The sequence below is a fragment of the Babylonia areolata genome, chromosome 20 (assembly GCF_041734735.1).
Source record: "Babylonia areolata isolate BAREFJ2019XMU chromosome 20, ASM4173473v1, whole genome shotgun sequence".
Lineage (NCBI taxonomy): Eukaryota > Metazoa > Mollusca > Gastropoda > Neogastropoda > Buccinidae > Babylonia > Babylonia areolata.
Window position 1 is genome coordinate 42,328,232 of NC_134895.1, and position 22,500 is coordinate 42,350,731.

At 43.2% G+C, this 22,500-nt stretch overlaps 2 protein-coding genes across 3 annotated transcripts in view; one reads left to right on the forward strand and one right to left on the reverse strand.

Annotated features, from left to right (window-relative positions):
- LOC143295515 (sulfotransferase 1B1-like) overlaps nt 1-22,500 on the forward strand; it is a 380,130-nt gene that overhangs the window by 227,064 nt on the left and 130,566 nt on the right. The window lies entirely within an intron of this gene.
- LOC143294996 (sulfotransferase 1C2-like) lies at nt 1,574-16,115 on the reverse strand. Of its 2 annotated transcripts, none has more exons than XM_076606527.1 (7): nt 16,034-16,115; nt 14,697-14,894; nt 13,538-13,688; nt 7,381-7,553; nt 6,196-6,296; nt 5,588-5,771; nt 1,574-2,117 (listed from the first exon to the last, which is right to left on the reverse strand). In XM_076606527.1, exons 2-7 carry the CDS (start codon nt 14,872-14,874, stop codon nt 2,008-2,010), a joined length of 897 nt encoding a protein of 298 aa, XP_076462642.1. In that variant the 5' UTR covers nt 14,875-14,894; nt 16,034-16,115; the 3' UTR covers nt 1,574-2,007. The 2 variants fall into 2 exon arrangements, with proteins under 2 accessions (XP_076462642.1, XP_076462643.1); XM_076606528.1 differs by having other exon boundaries at nt 16,030-16,114.

Sequence of the window (22,500 nt, forward strand, 5' to 3'; positions counted from 1 at the left end):
AAGTCACGGGCAAACAAGCTCCCTGACAATGATATGCCTGTCTTTGTCTGCCCCAACTGTCAGCGAACATTTCGTGCGCAGATTGGACTATTCAGCCATCTGCGCACTCACAGATAGACTCATGAGCATCCTTCCCCCCACCCCACCACCACCCTCCCCCATCCCCCATCTGGATGACAACGATGGTCATCATCGATCTCGATGGACACACCACATATATGCACTCAAGACCTGACAAGCGCGTTGGGTTTACTGCTGTCAGGCACCTTCCTAGTGGATGTGGTGTCGCGTGTATGGTCAAGGGGAATAACTCGTGTCAAGACAACAGACCGAAGAATGAAAGATTTCATGTTCTTGAAAAGCTACAATGACAGAAATGAATGAACGTGAAACAGGACGGATCACAAGACACCCACTGTTTCTTCAACCCTGGAAGCTTTGTTCCTTTTGAACTTATCTGGAACATATGAAAATAAAAACAGAGTAACAAATAGCTATAAAAACAACAACAACAGCAACAACAACAGCAACAGCAACAACAAAACCGCAACAACAACAACAACCAAGAAACAATGAAAGGGCAAAATTTAATGTATAACAGGTCGGATGAAGAAATTATTATTTTTAATCTCCATTGTGCATCGTTCGGTATATGCCAGGCTGAGATAGTGGGAAACGTACAAACTGATAATATAAGTTATTCGGATGAGACGATAAACCGAGGTCCCGTGTGCAGCATGCACATAGCACACGTAAAAGAATCCATGGCAACAAAAGGGTTGTCCCTTGTAAAATTCTGTAGAAAAATCCACTTGGATAGGAAAAACAACTAAAAGTGCATGCAGAAAAAATACAAAAACAAACTGCGTGCAGTTTTATTTGTTTTATCTATCGAAGTGGATTTTTCTACAAAATTTTGCCAGGAACAACCCTTTTGCTGCCGCGGGTTATTTTACGTGCGCTAGGTGCATGCTGCACACGGAACCTCGGTTTATCGTCTCATCCGAATGACTAGCGTCCAGACCACCACTCAAGGTCTAATGGGTGGCGCTGTAGTGTAGCGACGCGCTCTCCCTGGGGAGAGCAGCCCGAATTTCACACAGAGAAATCTGACATGATGTGATAAAAAGAAATACAAATTCACCCCGAACACACACAGGCACACACGCACAATGAGTGAGAGCAGAGAGAGAAACAGACGTACAGACTAGAGATGCAGACTCAGATTTTATTCATTTTAGGCCATAGCCCCCCCCCCCCCCCATCTCCCCACCCCCACCCCCCTGTCCCCCCCTACGCAGAGGGGCAGCAGACAAGTTTTATAATCAAGACTGCAGTGAGGCAAGTACCACAGGATCATAAAATGGTTTCTGGCTATTGAACTGCTTTGTACAGTCACTAATTACGTGTCTAGGGCATAACTAAAACATACACAAACGACAACATGGCCTGAATATATTTGAACCCCCCCCCACCCCCCCGACAACAAACAGATAAACAAATCAACAAAATAAACAAATGAATGTATAAATAAATAAATAAACAACCAATATTCCCCCCCTTCCCCAGCTCCCACAAAAAAGAAGAAGAAGAAAAAGGAAAATAGAAAAGTAAAAAAAAATGTCTGATTATGACAAGGGTGTGTGTATATGAGAAAACTGTAATTCCTTTGTTCTTGAATGAAGTCTTTTGATATAGAACCACACTGAAATCAGTCCATCTGCCACGCCAGCAGAAAACTGGAACACATTTCTGATCAATCAAAATAACATAGTCTGGTGACATATTTCAGAACTTCAGGTGTGTGTGTGTGTGTGTGTGTGTGTGTGTGTGTGTGTGTGTGCACGCAAATATATGCTGCATGGTTGAGGTCTACGAAGGTGTATGCTCAACAGACGCAAAGCTTTACCATCTGATCTCTGTATTCCAAGCCCCACACCACCACATTGTCTCTTCATTGCCAGTTACAGTCTCGGCTTCCGGTGTAACTCGGCAGGTGACGTCATATTATTCAAAGAAGAAGGGGAGCTTACTCTCCGACATCCGTTTCTTGAAGACAGCGTCAAGTTGTTCACTCTGTGCCACCGTGAACCAGTTCTTCCAGTCTGCGATCTCCCCTGTGGAGTGACAGTACAGACTGGAACTTTCGAAGACAACGAGAACACACAGCACAAGAGAACGCACGCAACACATTCTGACCAAAAGGGTCATCAACACACTGAACACACGCTACACGTTCTGACCACAAGGGTCATCAACACACTGACCATACACTACACGTTCTGACTACAAGGGTCATCAACACACTGAACACACGCTACACGTTCTGACCACAAGGGTCATCAACACACTGAACACACGCTACACGTTCTGACCACAAGGGTCATCAACACACTGACCATACACTACACGTTCTGACCACAAGGGTCATCAACACACTGAACACACGCTACACGTTCTGACCACAAGGGTCATCAACACACTGACCATACACTACACGTTCTGACCACAAGGGTCATCAACACACTGAACACACGCTACACGTTCTGACCACAAGGGTCATCAACACACTGAACACACGCTACACGTTCTGACCACAAGGGTCATCAACACACTGAACACACGCTACACGTTCTGACCACAAGGGTCATCAACACACTGAACACACGCTACACGTTCTGACCACAAGGGTCATCAACACACTGACCATACACTACACGTTCTGACTACAAGGGTCATCAACACACTGAACACACGCTACACGTTCTGACCACAAGGGTCATCAACACACTGAACACACGCTACACGTTCTGACCACAAGGGTCATCAACACACTGACCATACACTACAGGTTCTGACCACAAGGGTCATTAACACACTGACCATACACTACACGTTCTGACCACAAGGGTCATCAACACACTGAACACACGCTACACGTTCTGACCACAAGGGTCATCAACACACTGACCATACACTACACGTTCTGACCACAAGGGTCATTAACACACTGACCATACACTACACGTTCTGACCACAAGGGTCATCAACACACTGAACACACGCTACACGTTCTGACCACAAGGGTCATCAACACACTGAACACACGCTACACGTTCTGACCACAAGGGTCATCAACACACTGAACACACGCTACACGTTCTGACCACAAGGGTCATCAACACACTGAACACACACTACACGTTCTGACCACAAGGGTCATCAACACACTGAACACACGCTACATGTTCTGACCACAAGGGTCATCAACACACTGAACACACACTACACGTTCTGACCACAAGGGTCACCAACACACTGAACACAGGTTACAAGTTCTGACCACAAGGGTCATCAACACACTGAACACACACTACACGTTCTGACCACAAGGGTCATCAACACACTGAACACACGCTACACGTTCTGACCACAAGGGTCATCAACACACTGAACACAGGTTACATGTTCTGACCACAAGGGTCATCAACACACTGAACACACACGACACGTTCTGACCACAAGGGTCACCAACACACTGAACACACACTACACGTTCTGACCACAAGGGTCACCAACACACTGAACACAGGTTACAAGTTCTGACCACAAGGGTCATCAACACACTGAACACACACTACACGTTCTGACCACAAGGGTCATCAACACACTGAACACACACTATACGTTCTGACCACAAGGGTGGAGTGATGGCCTAGAGGTAACGCGTCTGCCTAGGAAGCGAGAGAATCTGAGCACGCTGGTTTGAATCACGGCTCAGCCGCCGATATTTTCTCCCCCTCCACTAGACCTTGAGTGGTGGTCTGGACGCTAGTCATTCTGATGAGACGATAAACCGAGGTCCCGTGTGCAGCATGCATTTAGCGCACGTAAAAGAACCCACGGCAACAAAGGGTTGTTCCTGGCAAAATTCTGTAGAAAAATCCACTTCGATAGGAAAAACAAATAAAACTACACGCAGGAAAAAATACAAAAAAATGGGTGGCGCTGTAGTGTAGCGACGCGCTCTCCCTGGGGAGAGCAGCCCGAATTTCACACAGAGAAATCTGATGTGATAAAAAGAAATACAAATACAAATCAACACACTGAACACACGCTACAAGTTCTGACCACAAGGGTCATCAACACACTGAACACACACACACAAAAACACACACACACACAAACACACAAAAATCATCACAGAAACCCCTTAGCTGTTTGGATAACAGTTTCTCTGGTTTGCCAAGTCCAAATGTCAATGATCAAGGTCACAAGATGACGTCTTTTATGATGCCATACTGTGAAATGGTGTGGCCCACCTAACAGAATTTTTGTTTGTTTGTTTGTTTTCTGTGAACATTGTGTTGTGTCCGCAGGTATCACGCGTCTGTCTTGAAATCTGTTCCTCCCACGCTGTGTGTTTCTAATGACAAATGAAGTTGAGGAAGATGGCATTGCTGCTGTGGAGATCCAATGTGGATTCGGCGGTAAATGAATGAGTTTTTATGGCAAGATGTACAGAAATGCAGTGGCATGCTTGGAATGAGCGAGAGAGCAGCGCAACATTATGTCATCTATTCAATTGGAGCCTAGTCACAACATGTGTGCAGACAAGCACAAGAATACAGTATGAGAGCCAAACAGAATGGACGAGTCCTTCGTAATGACACCGTTCCATGGTGCAAAACAGCATCCTGGCACGCATCCTTGGTGCAGCACAACACACACACACACACACACACACATATATATATATATAGAGAGAGAGATAATGGGGAGGGAAGGAGGGATGGATGACTGGACAGTGACAGAGTTCATTTACAAATCCAGGGGCCATATTCAAGAAACCATCGTGCCTGCGGATAAAGGTGTACCTGCAGGTAAATAAGGCAAACTGCCCGAGGACAAGGTATCCAGGAACACTCAAGTCTACCCTCGGGTCTTCAAACCCAAAGTTGCCCTTACTACCTGCCAAAGGGTGGCTGCCCACGAAGCAGAGGTAAACAGGGCGGATCCTTTTGTGTAGCGTTGTTTTCGTTGAGGGAAAACAGGCGTGCTTTAAGGATAGACCGTGTTTTGCTAACTTCTCGACAATGTTCTGAACTGTGGTGTGGTGAGAAGTTAAAGAGCATGCGCAGAAGAGAATCACCGGGATTTTAAATATAGATGATGGGTTAGCTACCTGAGTGCGCCGCGCGTGTCTTGAATACGAAGATAGCAACCTCAAAGGTAAATTGTACTCACGGGTCCCTACCATGTCAAAGGTGACTTGCCTTAATAACTCTCTCCATACGAACGGCGAAAGAGACGACGTTAACAGCGTTTCACCCCAATTACCATCATCAAAATATTGCAAGCGGAAGGCTCTTATACTGAAGATGTGAATGTTGACAAAGAATACCACAATTCTGACGACGGAAGCTAAAGGTTGGGTCATTCAGACACCCACTGGACATCCGAGGGGTCTGTGTAGAGGAGAAGAGAGGACTGGTCGTACTGAGTGAGTTAAAGGCAAAATAAATTTTGTCTTGAATACGGCCCCAGAACGGCAGCTGAGTACCAGCGATGACAAAGACTGTCTGACCTTTCCGGTAAATCCCGCCTGAACCTTTCTTCCACGCCTTCTCTCCGTGGACCTCTGGGTTCTGAGGTTCTTTCGCTGCCTTCAGTTTGGAGAACTCACAGGCTTCAGCGATTTGTTCACACAGTTGTCTGCCCCTGTTGAGGCCCAGGAACTGGTCTATCTTCATGATCTGTCCCACAGGATCCTGCAACAGACAGCAGTGGGTGGTTTAGATGACTTCCCTTGAACGGTTGCTGTTCACGAAAGAGGTCGGCTTTGAACAGTGTTCTGACATAACAACTTGCGATTTTTTTTCACCTTTTGTGTTTCGTTATTTTCATTTCTATTGGTTCCTTTAAAGAAACACAAAGACACAGACACACACAGACGCACATACACAGATAGACACAGACCCCCCCCCCACATCCCCCCTACACACACACACAAGAGAGAGAAAGGGAGGGGGGAGAGAAAGAAAGAAGGAGAGGGAGATACTGCATGTGTGTCTGTACATGTATGTCTAAATATTTGTCTGTGAGCGTGCATGTCTGTGCGTGAGTGCGAGCAGGACTTATTTTCTTCTGTTCAGTGATTGAAGTCAACCATCACCAGCGTAACACAGCGTTTACCTTCTTCATGAGCTCATAGCAGGAGAGGAAGACAATGTCCGGATTCTCTGTGGCCGCCTTTTCCCAATCCAGCACGTGATCAAACCAGTCTCCGCTTGTGTCTGAAACACAGTCACACACCCTCAAACACACACAAACACACACACACACACCCTCAAACACACACACACACACACACACACACACACACACACACACACACACATTTTCATCTGACAACCATTCGGGGATAAACATAAAACGGAAAGTAGCACCTCTCGAACATTATTTTTTGTTTTGAATAGAATAGAATAGAATAGAATAGAATATGTCTTTATTACCAAGTGTACCGGGATCACAAGGAATATTGGGGTTGGGGGGGGGGGGGATAGTACATAGCAAGATACGAACATAAATCGAGAATTATACACAAACACAGTTACAGTAGAAATTAGGATACATATAAATGCACATCAATATAAAAACGTGTGCATACTCACACATGCACGCACTGCACACACACACACACACACACACACACACACACACATACACACACACACGCGCGCACGCGCGCGCGCGCGCGCTTTTGAACAGAAGCTGCATATTACATGGGGATAGGGCTGATGTTTTTGTGTTTTTGGTTGGATTGGTTTTGGCTGTCCCGTCATGATCGCAATTTCAGTGGCATAAGATAAGATAAGATAAGATAGGATAAGATAAGATAAGATAAGATAAGATAAGAATAACTTTATTATCTCCAACTAGAGAAATTTGGTCAGGTGCATTATCACATCATAGACAAGTAAACAATATGGGGACCATAACTGTAAAAGTCAACAACAGCTTTTACAAATATGACGAAAATACGAGTGTAAAAAAATATCACATACACCGTTTCATACATTCATCCACACAGTGCCGGTAATAACTAGTATTCTTAATGTAAAAACTGAAAGAATTTAGAAACATTATTTTGAATATAATTATGAACATAGCCTACTGTATGGCACTTCGATTATAATATTGTAATACAAACATTGATTTTTATAAGTACGCTTAGCGAAAGCTGCATACAGGACCTCATTCGTGACTGATTCTAGCACCACACACCACCACCACCACGTCATGTTTAGTGGAATGAAGGGGAAGGGGATGGACAGAGACATAGTTCTTGTGTGATTCTTTCCCTCCACCAACACTCACATCCAGTGTCGATCATGAGATCGAAGAAGTGGGACCACGTGCCCTCATAGGGGGTAATGAGTCTGACGTCACGCATAAAGTTGTAGAACGACACCCAGCAGTCCTTGGGGTTCCGGTAGCAGTAGATGACCTTCACCTTCCTTTCCTTCACCTTGTAGGGAAGAAGGTGAAACCTGTTGGACATACACACATCCATGTAGCCAGGTTCCCACACATCCATCCAATGATCAATTCATCCATTCATCCATCCATTCATCCAACCACCAATACATCCATGCATCCAATGATCACACCAGCCAACTTCTTCTTCTTCTTCTGCGTTCACTCGTATGCACACGAGTGGGCTTCCACGTGTATGACCGTTTTTACCCCGCCATGTAGGCAGCCATACTCCGTTTTCAGGGGTGTGCATGCTGGGTATGTTCTTGTTTCCATAACCCACCGAACGCTGACATGGATTACAGGATCTTTAGCGTGCGTATTTGATCTTCTGCTTGCATATACACACGAAGGGGGTTCAGGCACTAAGCAGGTCTGCACATATGTTGACCTGGGGGATCGTAAAAATCTCCACCCTTTACCCACCAGGCGCCGTCACCGTGATTCGAACCAGTGACCCTCAGATTGACAGTCCAACGCTTTAACCACTCGGCTATTGCGCCCGTCACACCAGCCAACGATTCGTCCATCAGTTCAATGATCTATCCATTCAGTGACCAACCCAATGATTCATCTATCGATTTATCCACTTATTAATTCACCCAATGACCTAACCATTAAACAATCCATCGACATGATGATGTAGGCAATGACCCACCCATTCACCCGCGCATGAATCGATCATCATTCCATTCATCCATCCACCATCCACTGATCTATCCATCCTCTGATCAATCGATCCAATGATTCACCCATACAACCACCTATCTGCTGATCAAGTCATCCAATTGATCACCGATCCATCCTTTTAATTCATCCATCCAATGAGATATTGATAAACACAATGATCCATCCAATGACCCATTGATCCATGTATTTGTATTACTCTTTTTATCACAACAGATTTCTCTGTGTGAAATTCGGGCCGCTCTCTCAGGGAGAGCATGTCGCTACACTACAGCGCCACCCTTTTTTGTATTTTTTCCTGCGTGCAGTTTTATTTGTTTTTTCTATCGAAGTGGATTTTTCTACAGAATTTTGCCAGGAACAACCCTTTTGTTGCCGTGGGTTTTTTACGTGCGCTAAGTGCGTGCTGTACACGGGACCTCGGTTTATCGTCTCATCCGAATGAATAGCGTCCAGACCACCACTCAAGGTCTAATGGAGGGAGAGAAAATATCGGCAGCTGAGCCGTGATTCGAATCAGCGCGCTCAGATTCTCTCGCTTCCTGGGCGGACGCGTTACCTCTAGGCCATCCACCCGTCAATATCAGCAATGCGTTCGTCGTGTAAACCATGTTTATAGCATGGCTGTTTAATCAAAGTTCGATTGAAACTTGTCCAAATGTGCTTTATCAATACCTGCTGCTCGTGGTTTGAAAGATAAGGAGATTTCTTATAAAATCAAGATGTTCCCTTGAGAACTGAACACGAAATCCACAAAGAACGAAATATTGGCACAGTGACCCATTGCGGTTCCAAGGGTTCTTGGGAACAGGAGCGCTGGTCAATAGAATTATCCCACTACCTATGCATTCCCTTCCACCCCCATCACGTACAACACGCTTTTTAATCGGACAATCATTTGAACCAAGAATCGTGCAAAACGAATCCGATCATGTGATAGGACGAAAAATACCTTGGACAAAACACAAATATATAACAAGCAGCTCGCTGAATTTCGTTCGGAAAAAGTGTAGGTTTTTCTTTTTTTTATCTTTTTTTTTTTTCGCTCTCTCTTTATTTTTTTGCGATGTTTGGAAGGCAGTGTGTCCCTGCTGCTAATTCCTAATGCCCCAGACACAGCCACATTTTTTCCTTCATCTTTTTCCACAGGGCATTATCAATGTAGATCAGCATCAGACAGCACGCGGACAGAGAAAAACCTGTTCCGCTGCTTAGTCAGTGGTGCTCATTAACCTGTTCTTATTCAACACACGCAATTCTAACCCTCCTCTCCCAAATGATGACAGCAATTCACTGAATAGTGCAGCCAGACTAACCAAACGCCCCTCAGATTCAGATTCAGATAGTTTATTCATTTTAGGCCTAGGCCCCTCATGAAAGGGAAAGCGAACAGACAATAATCATATCATTTAAGACATAAGGATCAAAACAATGCAGCTACAGATATATCAGGTTAATCAGGAACATTAAGAAGTGAGAATTGCCCTGTATCTAAATGCTTTGTAGAAAAACAGACAAATTTCGCACAACATCATGGTCAGTACACGACAACAATAGAACCAGTTTGAAGAGACAAGGTTATCGATAGTATCTGGGTCGAATGAAAGTTTCTCTGATTTCTTACAGTACTTCACAACAAAGAAAAAAAAAAGAACTTCATCTTCTTTTGAACGTTTACACATGGGACAAATCAAACCAGATTCTTTCACATTTTTGTATCCATGCCAATATACATGTACAGCCAAATCAGAAATACCCAGCCTAAACCTTGTTGTGATATACTTTATATGTTTATCAAGATTCAGAAGCAAATATGGTTTCACAACATGCGAGACACTAAATGTTCTTTTTATCTCAAACCTTTCACAAGTCGAAATGTGCTGACGAAACTGTGCCTTCGTGAAGTAGGTGAAGTACGCAGATAACGTTTCATTTGTAATATTTTATTTAACAAACTATCTACAACCCATACATACACAACGTAACATTTTGTTTCGTGGTCCTAATTTGATTAATCTATTTTCTATGCTGTGGTACAATGTAGGTATCAGAAAGTGATATTATCGAGAGGAACGAAAGAGAATGACAATAAAAGTCGCGACATCACACCACATCACACTCCGCCATACCATACCATTTCATACCACACCAAACCGCATCACACTGAGCCATACCATACCATTTCATACCACATCACACCACATCACACTGCACCATACCATACCATTTCATACCACACAACACCACATCACACTGCACCATACCATACCATTTCATACCACACCAAACCGCATCACACGGAGCCATACCATACCATTTCATACCACATCACATCACACCACATCACACTGCACCATACCATACCATTTCATACCACATCACACCACATCACACTGCACCATACCATACCATTTCATACCACATCACACCACATCACACTGCGCCATACCATACCATTTCATACCACACAACACCACATCACACTGAGCCATACCATACCATTTCATACCACATCACACCACATCACACTGCACCATACCATACCATTTCATACCACACCAAACCGCATCACACTGAGCCATACCATACCATTTCATACCACATCACACCACATCACACTGCACCATACCATACCATTTCATACCACACCAAACCGCATCACACTGAGCCATACCATACCATTTCATACCACATCACACCACATCACACTGCACCATACCATACCATTTCATACCACATCACACCACATCACACTGCACCATACTATACCATTTCATACCACACAACACCACATCACACTGCACCATACCATACCATTTCATACCACATCACACCACATCACACTGCACCATACCATACCATTTCATACCACATCACACCACATCACACTGCACCATACTATACCATTTCATACCACACAACACCACATCACACTGCACCGCATTATACAACACTGTGCCACATCACACCACACAACATTACACACACCGCACCACACCGCACCACACCACACTGCACGGCATTATGCAACACTGTACCGCACCACACCACACTACCTTACATACACCACACCACACCACACTACATTACACACACCACACCACACTACATTACACACATCACACCACACCACACTACATTACACCACACCACACTGCACCGCATTATACAACACTGTACCACACCACACTACATTACACCACACCACACTACATTACACACACCACACCACACTACATTACACACATCACACCACACCACACTACATTACACCACACCACACTGCACCGCATTATACAACACTGTACCACACCACACTACATTACACCACACCACACCACACCGCACCACACCACTGCACTGTACCACATGATACAACACTGTACCACACCACAGCACACTACATTACATTACACACACCACACTACATTACACACACCACACCACACCGCACCGCATTATACAACACTGTACCACACGACGCCACACTAAATTACACACACCACACCACACAACATTACATACCCCACACCACACTACACCACACTACATTACACACACCACACGACACTGCACCGCATTATACAACACTGTACCACACCACACAACATTACATTACACACACCGCACCGCACCGCATTATACAACACTGTACCACACCACACAACATTACATACCCCACACCACACCACACTGCACCGCATTATACAACACTGTACAACACCACACCACACTACATTACACACACCACACCACACTACATTACACACACCACCCCACACTACACCACACTACATTACACACCACACCACACTGCACCATACTACATTACACACACCACACCATACTGCACCACATTATACAACACTGTACCACACAACACCACACTACATTACACACACCACACCACACCACACTACATCACACACACCACACCACACTGCACCGCATTATACAACACTGTACCACACCACACTATATTACACACACCACACCACTGCACTGCACCGCATTATACAACACTGTACCACACCAAACCACACAACATTACACACACCACACCACACCACACCACACTACATTACACACTGCACACCACACCGCACCACACTGCACCGCATTATACAACACTGTACCACACCAAACCACACAACATTACACACACCACACCACACCACACCACACTACATTACACACTGCACACCACACCGCACCACACTGCACCGCATTATACAACACTGTACCACACCACACCACACTACATTACACACACCACACCACATTGCATCGCATTACACAACACTGTACCACACCACACCACACCACATTACACACACCACACTACACCACACCCCGCGACGAGCAGCACATCAGTGATGAAAACCATCTGACTCACAACACATGGAAACGATAACGCCGTGACCTGGACCAAACCAGTAATGTAACCATTTTACTCGCACCACATCAGCAGAGTAATTTCCCTTGTTCTGCTATCTTCACCAAAACGTTTGCAATAAATAAAACTTCCATGCTTAGCAAAAGAAGTTCCTGTTTGAACAAAAAATGATAATAATGACAGATCCTTTGTTGGGTCGAATATCAGATCAAAGTGCCAAGTTTAGAGAATACAAAAAATATAAATATAACAGTAAATGCATTATACTCAATACATAAAAACTTGGATTTTTTAAAAAGTGTATCACAAGTGAACCTTGAAGGCTTTGCCTTTCTTGTTTGTATTTGTTTTGTATTTGTATTTTGTATTTTGTATTTCATTTTATTTTATCACAACAGAGTTCTCTGTGTGAAATTCGGGCTGCTCTCCCCAGGGAGAGCGCGTCGCTACACTACAGCGCCAGCCATTAAAAAAAAAAAAAAAAAAAAAAAAAAAAAAATCTCCTGCGTGCAGTTTTATTTGTTTTTCCTAGTGAAGTGGATTTTTCTACAGAATTTTGCCAGGAACAACCCTTTTGTTGCCGTGGGTTCTTTTACGTGCGCTAAGTGCGTGCTGCACACGGGACCTAGGTTTATCGTCTCATCCGAATGAATAGCGTCCAGCCCACCACTCAAGGTCTAGTGGAGGGGGGTGGAAATGTCGGCGGCTGAGCCGTGATTCGAACCAGCGCGCTCAGATTCTCTCGCTTCCTAGGCGGATGCGTTACCTCTAGGCCATCACTGCATGTGCAACGATAACGATGCTCCATCAGCAACGATAACCACGAGACTCACAACACAAAGTCACGATAACCTCGTGATCCCGTGACCCAGACCAGTAACGATAACCCCGTCACTGACATCCTGTCTGCTGTACCTGCTGAGGTGGGTGGCGTACAGTCGTGGTTCATCAGTCCGAGTCAGTTTATCGAACCGTTCCCACTCCAGGTGATCTTCCTCCATGCGGCCCAAGTAGTCTGTGGTTTTGTGCATCAGCATGTACAGGATCTGGTGAGTCCAGAAGGTCCCTGGGAACCCAGAGAACGGGCAGCATGAACTGACATGAGGTACAACATGAAACAAAATGCACACGTTTTTGTTGTATCTTCTTGTAGACACGGACAGACTCACCCCCCTCCACTCACTTCCCCACCACCCTCACCCTCACTCCCTTTTTGACTCACTTGTGTAAACAAAGTGAGTCTATGTTTTGACCCGGTGTTCGGTTGTCTGTGTGTGTGTGTGTGTGTGTGTGTCCGTGGTAAACTTTAACATTGACATTTTCTCTGCAACTACTTTGTCAGTTGACACCAAATTAGGCATAAAAATAGGAAAAATTCAGTTCTTTCCAGTCATCTTGTTTAAAACAATATTGCACCTCTGGGATGGGCACAAAAAAGAAAAAAAGAAAAAAAAGAAGCCTAATTATATGCAAACTTTATTTACTGTTATATTTATATTTTTTGTATTCTCTAAACTTGGCACTTTGATCTGATATTCTGACCCAACAACAAGAGCAGTCATTATTATCATTTTTTTGTTCAAACAGGAACTTCTTTTGCTAAGCATGGAAGTTTTATTTATTTTGCAAACGTTTTGGTGCAGATAGTAAAAAAGGGTAATTACTCTGTAATTATGCAAGGGGACTTAATTTGCTTTAAACTGATCTTTCTCATCTTAAACATTACATTTTGAAATTAAACACAATACATAAAAAGCTTGGATTTTTTTTTCCAGTGAGTCTTGAAGGCCTTGCCTCTCTTGTTTTCCCTTGTCTTTTGAAGTCTGTAAGAAAACTAAAACATCACTTTTATCCACCATCATCATCACCATAACAATATCAATAACAATGATAATAATATAGTAATGATAATGATAATCATGATAATAATGATAATAATAATCATGATAATGAGGAGGAGGAGGAGAAGAAGAAGAAGAAGAAGAAATATTATCATTATTATCATCATCATCATCAGCAGCAGTAGTAGTAGTAGTAGTAGTAGTAGCAGTATCTTCATCACCCTCATTCTCACCACTTCTAGGAAATGACGCAAGAAGGACGTCACCATCTCGCAGGTCCAAATGACGAATCTTTGTCATGTGCTCCCTGAAATCCTCAATGTGTGGTGACGGAAGCCACCAGCCCGTACCAGGGTTTCCAAAATAAATGTCGTTGCCATGGCGATCTTTTAGATGGCTTATGCTGGTCATCGTTTCTGCTGACCACCTCTCTGAAATGAAGTGACAGGCGCAATAGCCGAGTGGTTAAAGGGTTGGACTGTCAATCTGATGGTCCCGGGTTCGAATCACGGTGACGTCGCCTGGTGGGTAAAGGGTGGAGATTTTTACGATCTCCCAGGTCAACATATGTGCAGACCTGCTAGTGCCTGAACCCCCTTCGTGTGTATATGCAAGCAGAAGATCAAATACACACGTTAAAGATCCTGTAATCCATGTCAGCGTTCGGTGGGTTATGGAAACAAGAACATAACCAGCATGCACACCCCAGAAAACGGAGTATGGCTGCCTACATGGCGGGGTAAAAACGGTCATGCACGTAAAAGCCCACTCGTGTGCATACGAGTGAACGCAGAAGAAGAAGTGACAGAAACCGGGAGACAGAGACGAAGTAAACACTTCGTCCATGAAAAGGTGCGATGAGAACAAAGAAGGTGAATGGCAGTGGTGAGATGTCTACTCATCATTTCTGTTCAATAACCTCTAGTGAAGAGTAAAATGAAAGCGGGAAAAAGTGAAGTTTAACAACTCATAAACCATCATTGAAAACTAAAGTTTACAAAGGAATTGTGTAATCGCGTTTCTTCTAATTGTTGTTCGGAGTATTGCATTGTCTTTAGACCTGAAGTAAACAGTGTATGTAAAGTGGTCCCCCCCCACCCCAGGCCTGAAATGATTAGCACGTTCGGTTTATGCAAAGCTCCGTTTTTAAAGTAGATGTGGTGTGGAGTATTTGGATTGTTCGAACTTTCTGACGCCCCCTTAAAACTTCAAATGAAATCTTACATATGTATTACGTCAAAAACGCAAACATAATCTGATCAAGCACACCAAAGATTAAAACTTGCAAACAAACTGTTGATATATCAAAACAGGCAACCCCCACCCCACCTTACAACCACCCACACATGTTTTAAGACAATCAATTGTTGGACTCAAATATGTACAAATAAAACACCCAAGTAAATTCATACACATCAGTAAAGCACACACACACACACACACACACACACGCACACACGTACAATATATCATGCCAATCAATTGATATTAAAGTCTAGGTTATATATATATATATGACACAGAGAGAGAGAGAGAGAGAGAGAGAGAGAGAGAGAAAACACTCACGTACAAACTCAGAAACACTTCAGTAACACCTGCTCCTGCACACACAGCTTTCTCTTTGGCTTACTGGCTTGCACAGCGTCACAAGGTCAAATCATACAAGTAACATAGTGGCGAGGGCTTTATATACATCCATTTATTTCTGCAATCTTGCAGTGTCATGACATGATGAAGAATCATGCGGTTGTACGAAGGTCAGGCTTCCTCGGATCAAAAGGTATCGCTGCATGCTGGCATCAAGCCAGCTTTTTACCTCATTTCGAACAGACGGAAATTTGAATGTAACAAATGCAATGTTTTACACACACACACACACACACACACACACACACACATTCACTCACTCATTCTCTCACTCATACTCACACATATTCGTGTATTACCACGCAAACGTTTCTCAATCAATTCCCCTCCCCCCCCCCCTCACTCTCTCTCTCTTTCTCTCTTTTACTCTCTGTCTGTCCCTCTCTCTTTGTTTTCCTTTTATTCCACTGTCAAGGGCTGGATGAAAAAACGCATCTTTTGCCTGCTTTGTATCCACGACAACAAGCAAGTCACTCATTCAGATCAGTGTCTCCTACCCCTCTCTTTACCCTCCCTACCCTCCCTCCGTCTCCCTCTGTCTCGTTCGATCGTAATATCTATAATTTAAATTTTACATTGAATGTGCACCTGTATGAAGATGCCAAATAGCAGGTTGTATTCAAACAGGGTAAATTTTGTTCACTTACTACAGACTTGCCAAGTCATGTTCTACTAGGGTAAGATTTGTTCAATCAGTGCGGACTGGCCAGGAGATGTCAAATTAGGGTAGTTTTGTTCAGTTAGTGCGGATTAGGCAAGAGATGTCAAATCAGGGTAAGTTTTGTTCAATCAGTGCGGACTGGCCAAGTGATGTCAAATCAGGGTAAGTTTTGTTCAATCAGTGTGGATTGGCCAAGAGATGTCAAATTAGGGTAAGTTTTGTTCAATCAGTGTGGACTGGCCAAGTGATGTCAAATCAGGGTAAGTTTTCTCCAATCAGTGTGGACTGGCCAATAGATGTCAAATCAGGGTAAGTTTTGTTGACTTCGGGTGGACTGGCCAAGTGTCAAATTAGGGTACGTTTTGTTCAATTGGCGTGGACTGGCCAAGAGATGTCAGATCAGGGTAAGTTTTCTCCAATCAGTGTGGACTGGCCAAGAGATGTCAAATTAGGGTAAGTTTTGTTCAATTGGCGTGGACTGGCCAAGAGATGTCAAATCAGGGTAAGTTTTGTTCAATTGGCGTGGACTGGCCAAGTTATGTCAAATCAGGGTAAGTTTTGTTCAATCACTGTGGACTGGCCAAGAGATGTCAAATTAGGGTAGTTTTGTTCAGTTAGTGCGGATTGGGCAAGAGATGTCAAATCAGGGTAAGTTTTGTTCAATCAGTGCGGACTGGCCAAGTGATGTCAAATCAGGGTAAGTTTTGTTCAATCAGTGCGGACTGGCCAAGTGATGTCAAATCAGGGTAAGTTTTGTTCAATCACTGTGGACTGGCCAAGAGATGTCAAATTAGGGTAGTTTTGTTCAATCAGTGCGGACTGGCCAAGTGATGTCAAATCAGGGTAAGTTTTGTTCAATTGGCGTGGACTGGCCAAGTTATGTCAAATCAGGGTAAGTTTTGTTCAATCAGTGCGGACTGGCCAAGTGATGTCAAATCAGGGTAAGTTTTGTTCAATCAGTGCGGACTGGCCAAGTGATGTCAAATCAGGGTAAGTTTTGTTCAATCAGTGTGGATTGGCCAAGAGATGTCAAATTAGGGTAAGTTTTGTTCAATCGCCGCGGACTGGCCAAGTGATGTCAAATCAGGGTAAGTTTTCTCCAGTCAGTGTGAGCTGGCCAAGTTGTGTCAAATCAGGGTAAGTTTTGTTCAATCGGCGTGGACTGGCCAAGAGATGTCAAATCAGGGTAAGTTTTGTTGACTTCGGGTGGACTGGCCAAGTGTCAAATTAGGGTAAGTTTTGTTCAATCACTGTGGACTGGCCAAGAGATGTCAAATTAGGGTAGTTTTGTTCAGTTAGTGCGGATTGGGCAAGAGATGTCAAATCAGGGTAAGTTTTGTTCAATCAGTGCGGACTGGCCAAGTGATGTCAAATTAGGGTAAGTTTTGTTCAATCGCCGTGGACTGGCCAAGTGATGTCAAATCAGGGTAAGTTTTCTCCAGTCAGTGTGGGCTGGCCAAGTTGTGTCAAATCAGGGTAAGTTTTGTTCAATCGGCGTGGACTGGCCAAGAGATGTCAAATCAGGGTAAGTTTTGTTGACTTCGGGTGGACTGGCCAAGTGTCAAATTAGGGTAAGTTTTGTTCAATCAGTGCGGACTGGCCAAGTGATGTCAAATCAGGGTAAGTTTTGTTCAATCGGCGTGGACTGGCCAAGAGATGTCAAATCAGGGTAAGTTTTGTTCAATCAGTGTGGACTGGCCAAGAGATGTCAAATCAGGGTAAGTGTTGTTCACTCAGTGCGGACTGCCCTCTTGCTAAGCTCTCATGCTCTTTTATTTATTATTATTATTGTTATTATTATTATTATTATTATTATTATTTTCATTACTACTACCTTTTTATATAATAATTATTATTTATTTATTTATTTATGTAAGCTTATATATATATATATATATATATATATATATATATATATATATTATTTTTTATTTTATTTTTTTCTCAAGGCCTGACTAAGCGCGTTGGGTTACGCTGCTGGTCAGGCATCTGCTTGGCAGATGTGATGTAGCGTATATGGATTTGTCCGAACGCAGTGACGCCTCCTTGAGCTACTGAAACTGAAACTGAAGCTCTTTGGCACAACAGTTTGTTAATCTCTACATGAACATATCTATTGACGTACAAATGTTGGAGAACAACGAGAACAGTGGTGGCTAAAAACACACCAAAGGACTGAACTGGTGATAAAACACTAACAGCTTTGCTATCTTTCCTTCCTGGGTCAGTGGCACACACGAACTCACGGCATACTGGTTCCCACTGATTTCTTTTTAGTATTTTTTTTTTCTCTTTTCCCTTTTTTTGTCGCCTCAGTTGAGTCCGTGGAGCACATTTTTTTTTCTTTTTGTTTGTTTCTTCTTCTTTTTTTTTTAAGTGCTCAACACGAGGCTTTCTTCATTGGCAGGGAAGAAAGAAAACAACTAAAAAAAACAACAACAAAACAAACAAAAACGAACTACAAAAAACGAAAATAATAACAACTCCAAATACACGTACACACTCGTCCAGAATCACACACACACACACACACGCCCGCCCCATCCCCCTCTCCCTCTCCCCACCCTCCATCACACACACGCTCACACACACACACACACACACACGCACACACACACACGCCCGCCCCCTCTCCCTCTCCCCACCCTCCATCACACACACACACGCTCACACGCGCACTGTCCCGTGCTATTTTGTGTCTGTATGTAACCGTTTATATGGACAATTTATACGTCCTTTAATGTTTGACGTGTGTTTGAAGTGTCTGGGTTTTCCCCTGTCCTGGTGTGTGTCGCATAATGTAGCTTAATTGTGTCTCTTTCTCTTCTCCCCCTTGGTCATCTTTGTTTAGTTTGCATGTGGTTGTTTTATTATGTGTTTTTGCCTGAACAGGCATGCGGGTTTGTGCGCGTGCAAGGACACCAAGTTGCGTCTGATACTATTGCAGCATCGAATCTTATGTCGTCCTATGTTAACGTAATCATGATGTATTACATATTAAATTAATCAAACCCTCTGCCACCCAAAATATGACTTTCATTTCTTTCTCAAAATTACACTGTAAAGGTGAAGCAGAATTAGGCTTTTTTTTTTTTTTTTTTTTTTTTTTTGTAAATGCTTATGCCCATTTCCCCAATTAGTATGATGAAATTGATCTGTTGATACAAGCCCTTCAGCTGTGAATAGTTTTGGACACCAAACAATATATCTATGGCTGATTATTTCAATCTGATATCTGTTTTTCGATATATTATATTTTTAATGGAATCCCCCAAATCATGTAGTACCGGGCAGTTATAGACAAAAATGCTCAATATAGTCAAGCGCGTCGCGACAATAAGAGCATTTGTCGTTTTCTTTTATTTTTTTTATTTTGCTTAAGATTATGTTTGTTGGGTAAATGTTGTGCAATATCTTCCAATGTAGGACTCTTAATCTGGTTTCTTTTGTAACTTCTTCTGCTCTCAACCATGCAGATTTATTTAGATCGAATCCCACTGATTTCAGTTTTGCAACGTCCTCGTTATTTACCGTGGGAAAAGTTTGACAGTCGTCAGAAAGAAGTGAGACCGTATATTGACTGACTGGCTTGGCAGATGTGGTGTAGCGTATATGGATTTGTCCGAACGCAGTGACGCCCCCTTGAGCTACTGATACTGATACTGGTTCATCAATTCATTAGTTCATTATTGGTTGGTTTGTCGGTTGATCAATCATTCGGTTGACTGGTTTGTTCATTAAATAGTTGTTTCACTAATTGATAAAGCAAATTGATTAGAACATTGATTGACGTATTGGCATGACTGATAGGTCAGCAAAATGATTTTTGTTGATTCATTATTTAATTATTTGTATTTGTATTTCTTTTTATCACAACAGATTTGTCTGTGTGAAATTCGGGCTGCTCTCCCCAAGGAGAGCGCGTCGCTATAGCTTACTACAGCGCCACCCATTTTTTTGTATTTTTTCCTGCGTGCAGTTTTATTTGTCTTTCCTATCAATTAACTGATTTATGGGTGTTTGGCGTGATACGTAGCAAGCCATACCAGCAAGCGGGAAGCCTACAAAGGAAGAGAGTGGGAGAAGAGCTGAGGAAGGGGACACACATTCTCCAAACCCACTCTTACTTGGCGAGCAGGTCCAGCATGCAGTCTGCAGACAGTGTGACAAGGCCTTTGGAACCCAGGCCTTGGTACACAGCTGACAGACGTGGAGGAATCTGGTAAACAGTTCTGAGTAGTGTGTCAGTGACTCTCCACAGAGTTAAGGGAGAAGAAGAAGAAGAAGTAGAAGAAGAAGAAGAAGAAGAAGAAGAAATTCAGTTTCTGTTTCTCAAGGAGGCGTCACTGCGTTCGGACAAATCCATAAGCTACACCACGTCTGCCAGGCAGATGCCCGACCACAAGGATAAGCCGATAGCAAAGGCAGGCCTTGAGTGCATGCATATGATTTTGTTCGTTCGTTCTTTAGTTTAACGTCTTTTCACTATAAGTGATATTAGACGAGGGAAGGAAAAAAATCGAGTGGGAGGAGGGGGAGGGGGGGGGGAATTACTGTGTACGCATACGAGTAAATGAAAGTGTGTGTGTGTGTGTGTGTGTGTGTGTGTGTGTGTGTGTGTGTGTGTGTGTGTGTGTGTGTGTGTGTGAAAATTACTGATTTAAGTTTTGTTTAAAAAACAAAAACAAAAAACAACACATAACAATATAACATATTTCTAATGAAAAACTAACAACTATAACAGCGAACCAACAGGACTATTTAACAAGGAGTTGAAAAAGTCATACATATGATTTTGTTTTACCAGTAAGAGTGGATTTCTTTTGATTCCTGACACATGACAATACTGTTACAATCGGGACTCACTGCGCCATGTGCGTACAGCACACGGGACCCCAGTTTATCATCTCATCTGAATGACTAGATGCGCGCCCGTGTGTGTGTGTGTGTGTGTGTGTGTGTGTGTGTGTGTGTGTGTGTGTGTGTGTGTGGTGTGTGTGTGTGTGTGTGTGTGTGTGTTTATGTGTGTGCGTGCGTACGTGCGTGCTTGTATGTGTGTGTGTGTGTGTGTGTGTGTGTGTGTTAGAGAGAGAGAGAGAGAGAGAGAGAGAGAGAGAGAGAGAGAGAGAGAGAGAATATTTTATATGTTCGTCTACATCTTGCGTTCATCAAATTCAAATATATCTGATGTTGTTTTTTGTTGCGTTCTCGCCCAATATGCTGACATCAATTTCATCAAATTCATACATATCTGTTGTTGAATATGCTGACATCAGTTTACAGACACGTATAAAAGTGTTTGTGGCGGCAACATCTGTGCCTGTTTTATTGCCGTTTGTGGTTGACTCATCACATTTGCGCATAATATCGAGGACATCTGGTGTTTACAGGACTTAGAAAATATCCTTTTTTTTTCCAAGTCTGTTCTTGCTAATCTACATCCACCACAAAGAATGCACTAATACATAAGAAGAAAAGCATGTACATGAGTATGCATGTCGTCTCCTTTCCAACAGACAGCTTACAATCCTTTCCCTTTCCCACTCGTGTCCAGACAACAAATCAAGGCATGAAAACATTTCTCATCTTGAAAAGCTACACTGACAAAAATGAATGAACGTGAAACAGGACGGATCACAAGACACCCACTGTTTCTTCAACCCTGGAAGCTTTGTTCCTTTTGATCTTATCTGGAATAGACGTAAATAAATCCAGAGTAACAAACAGAA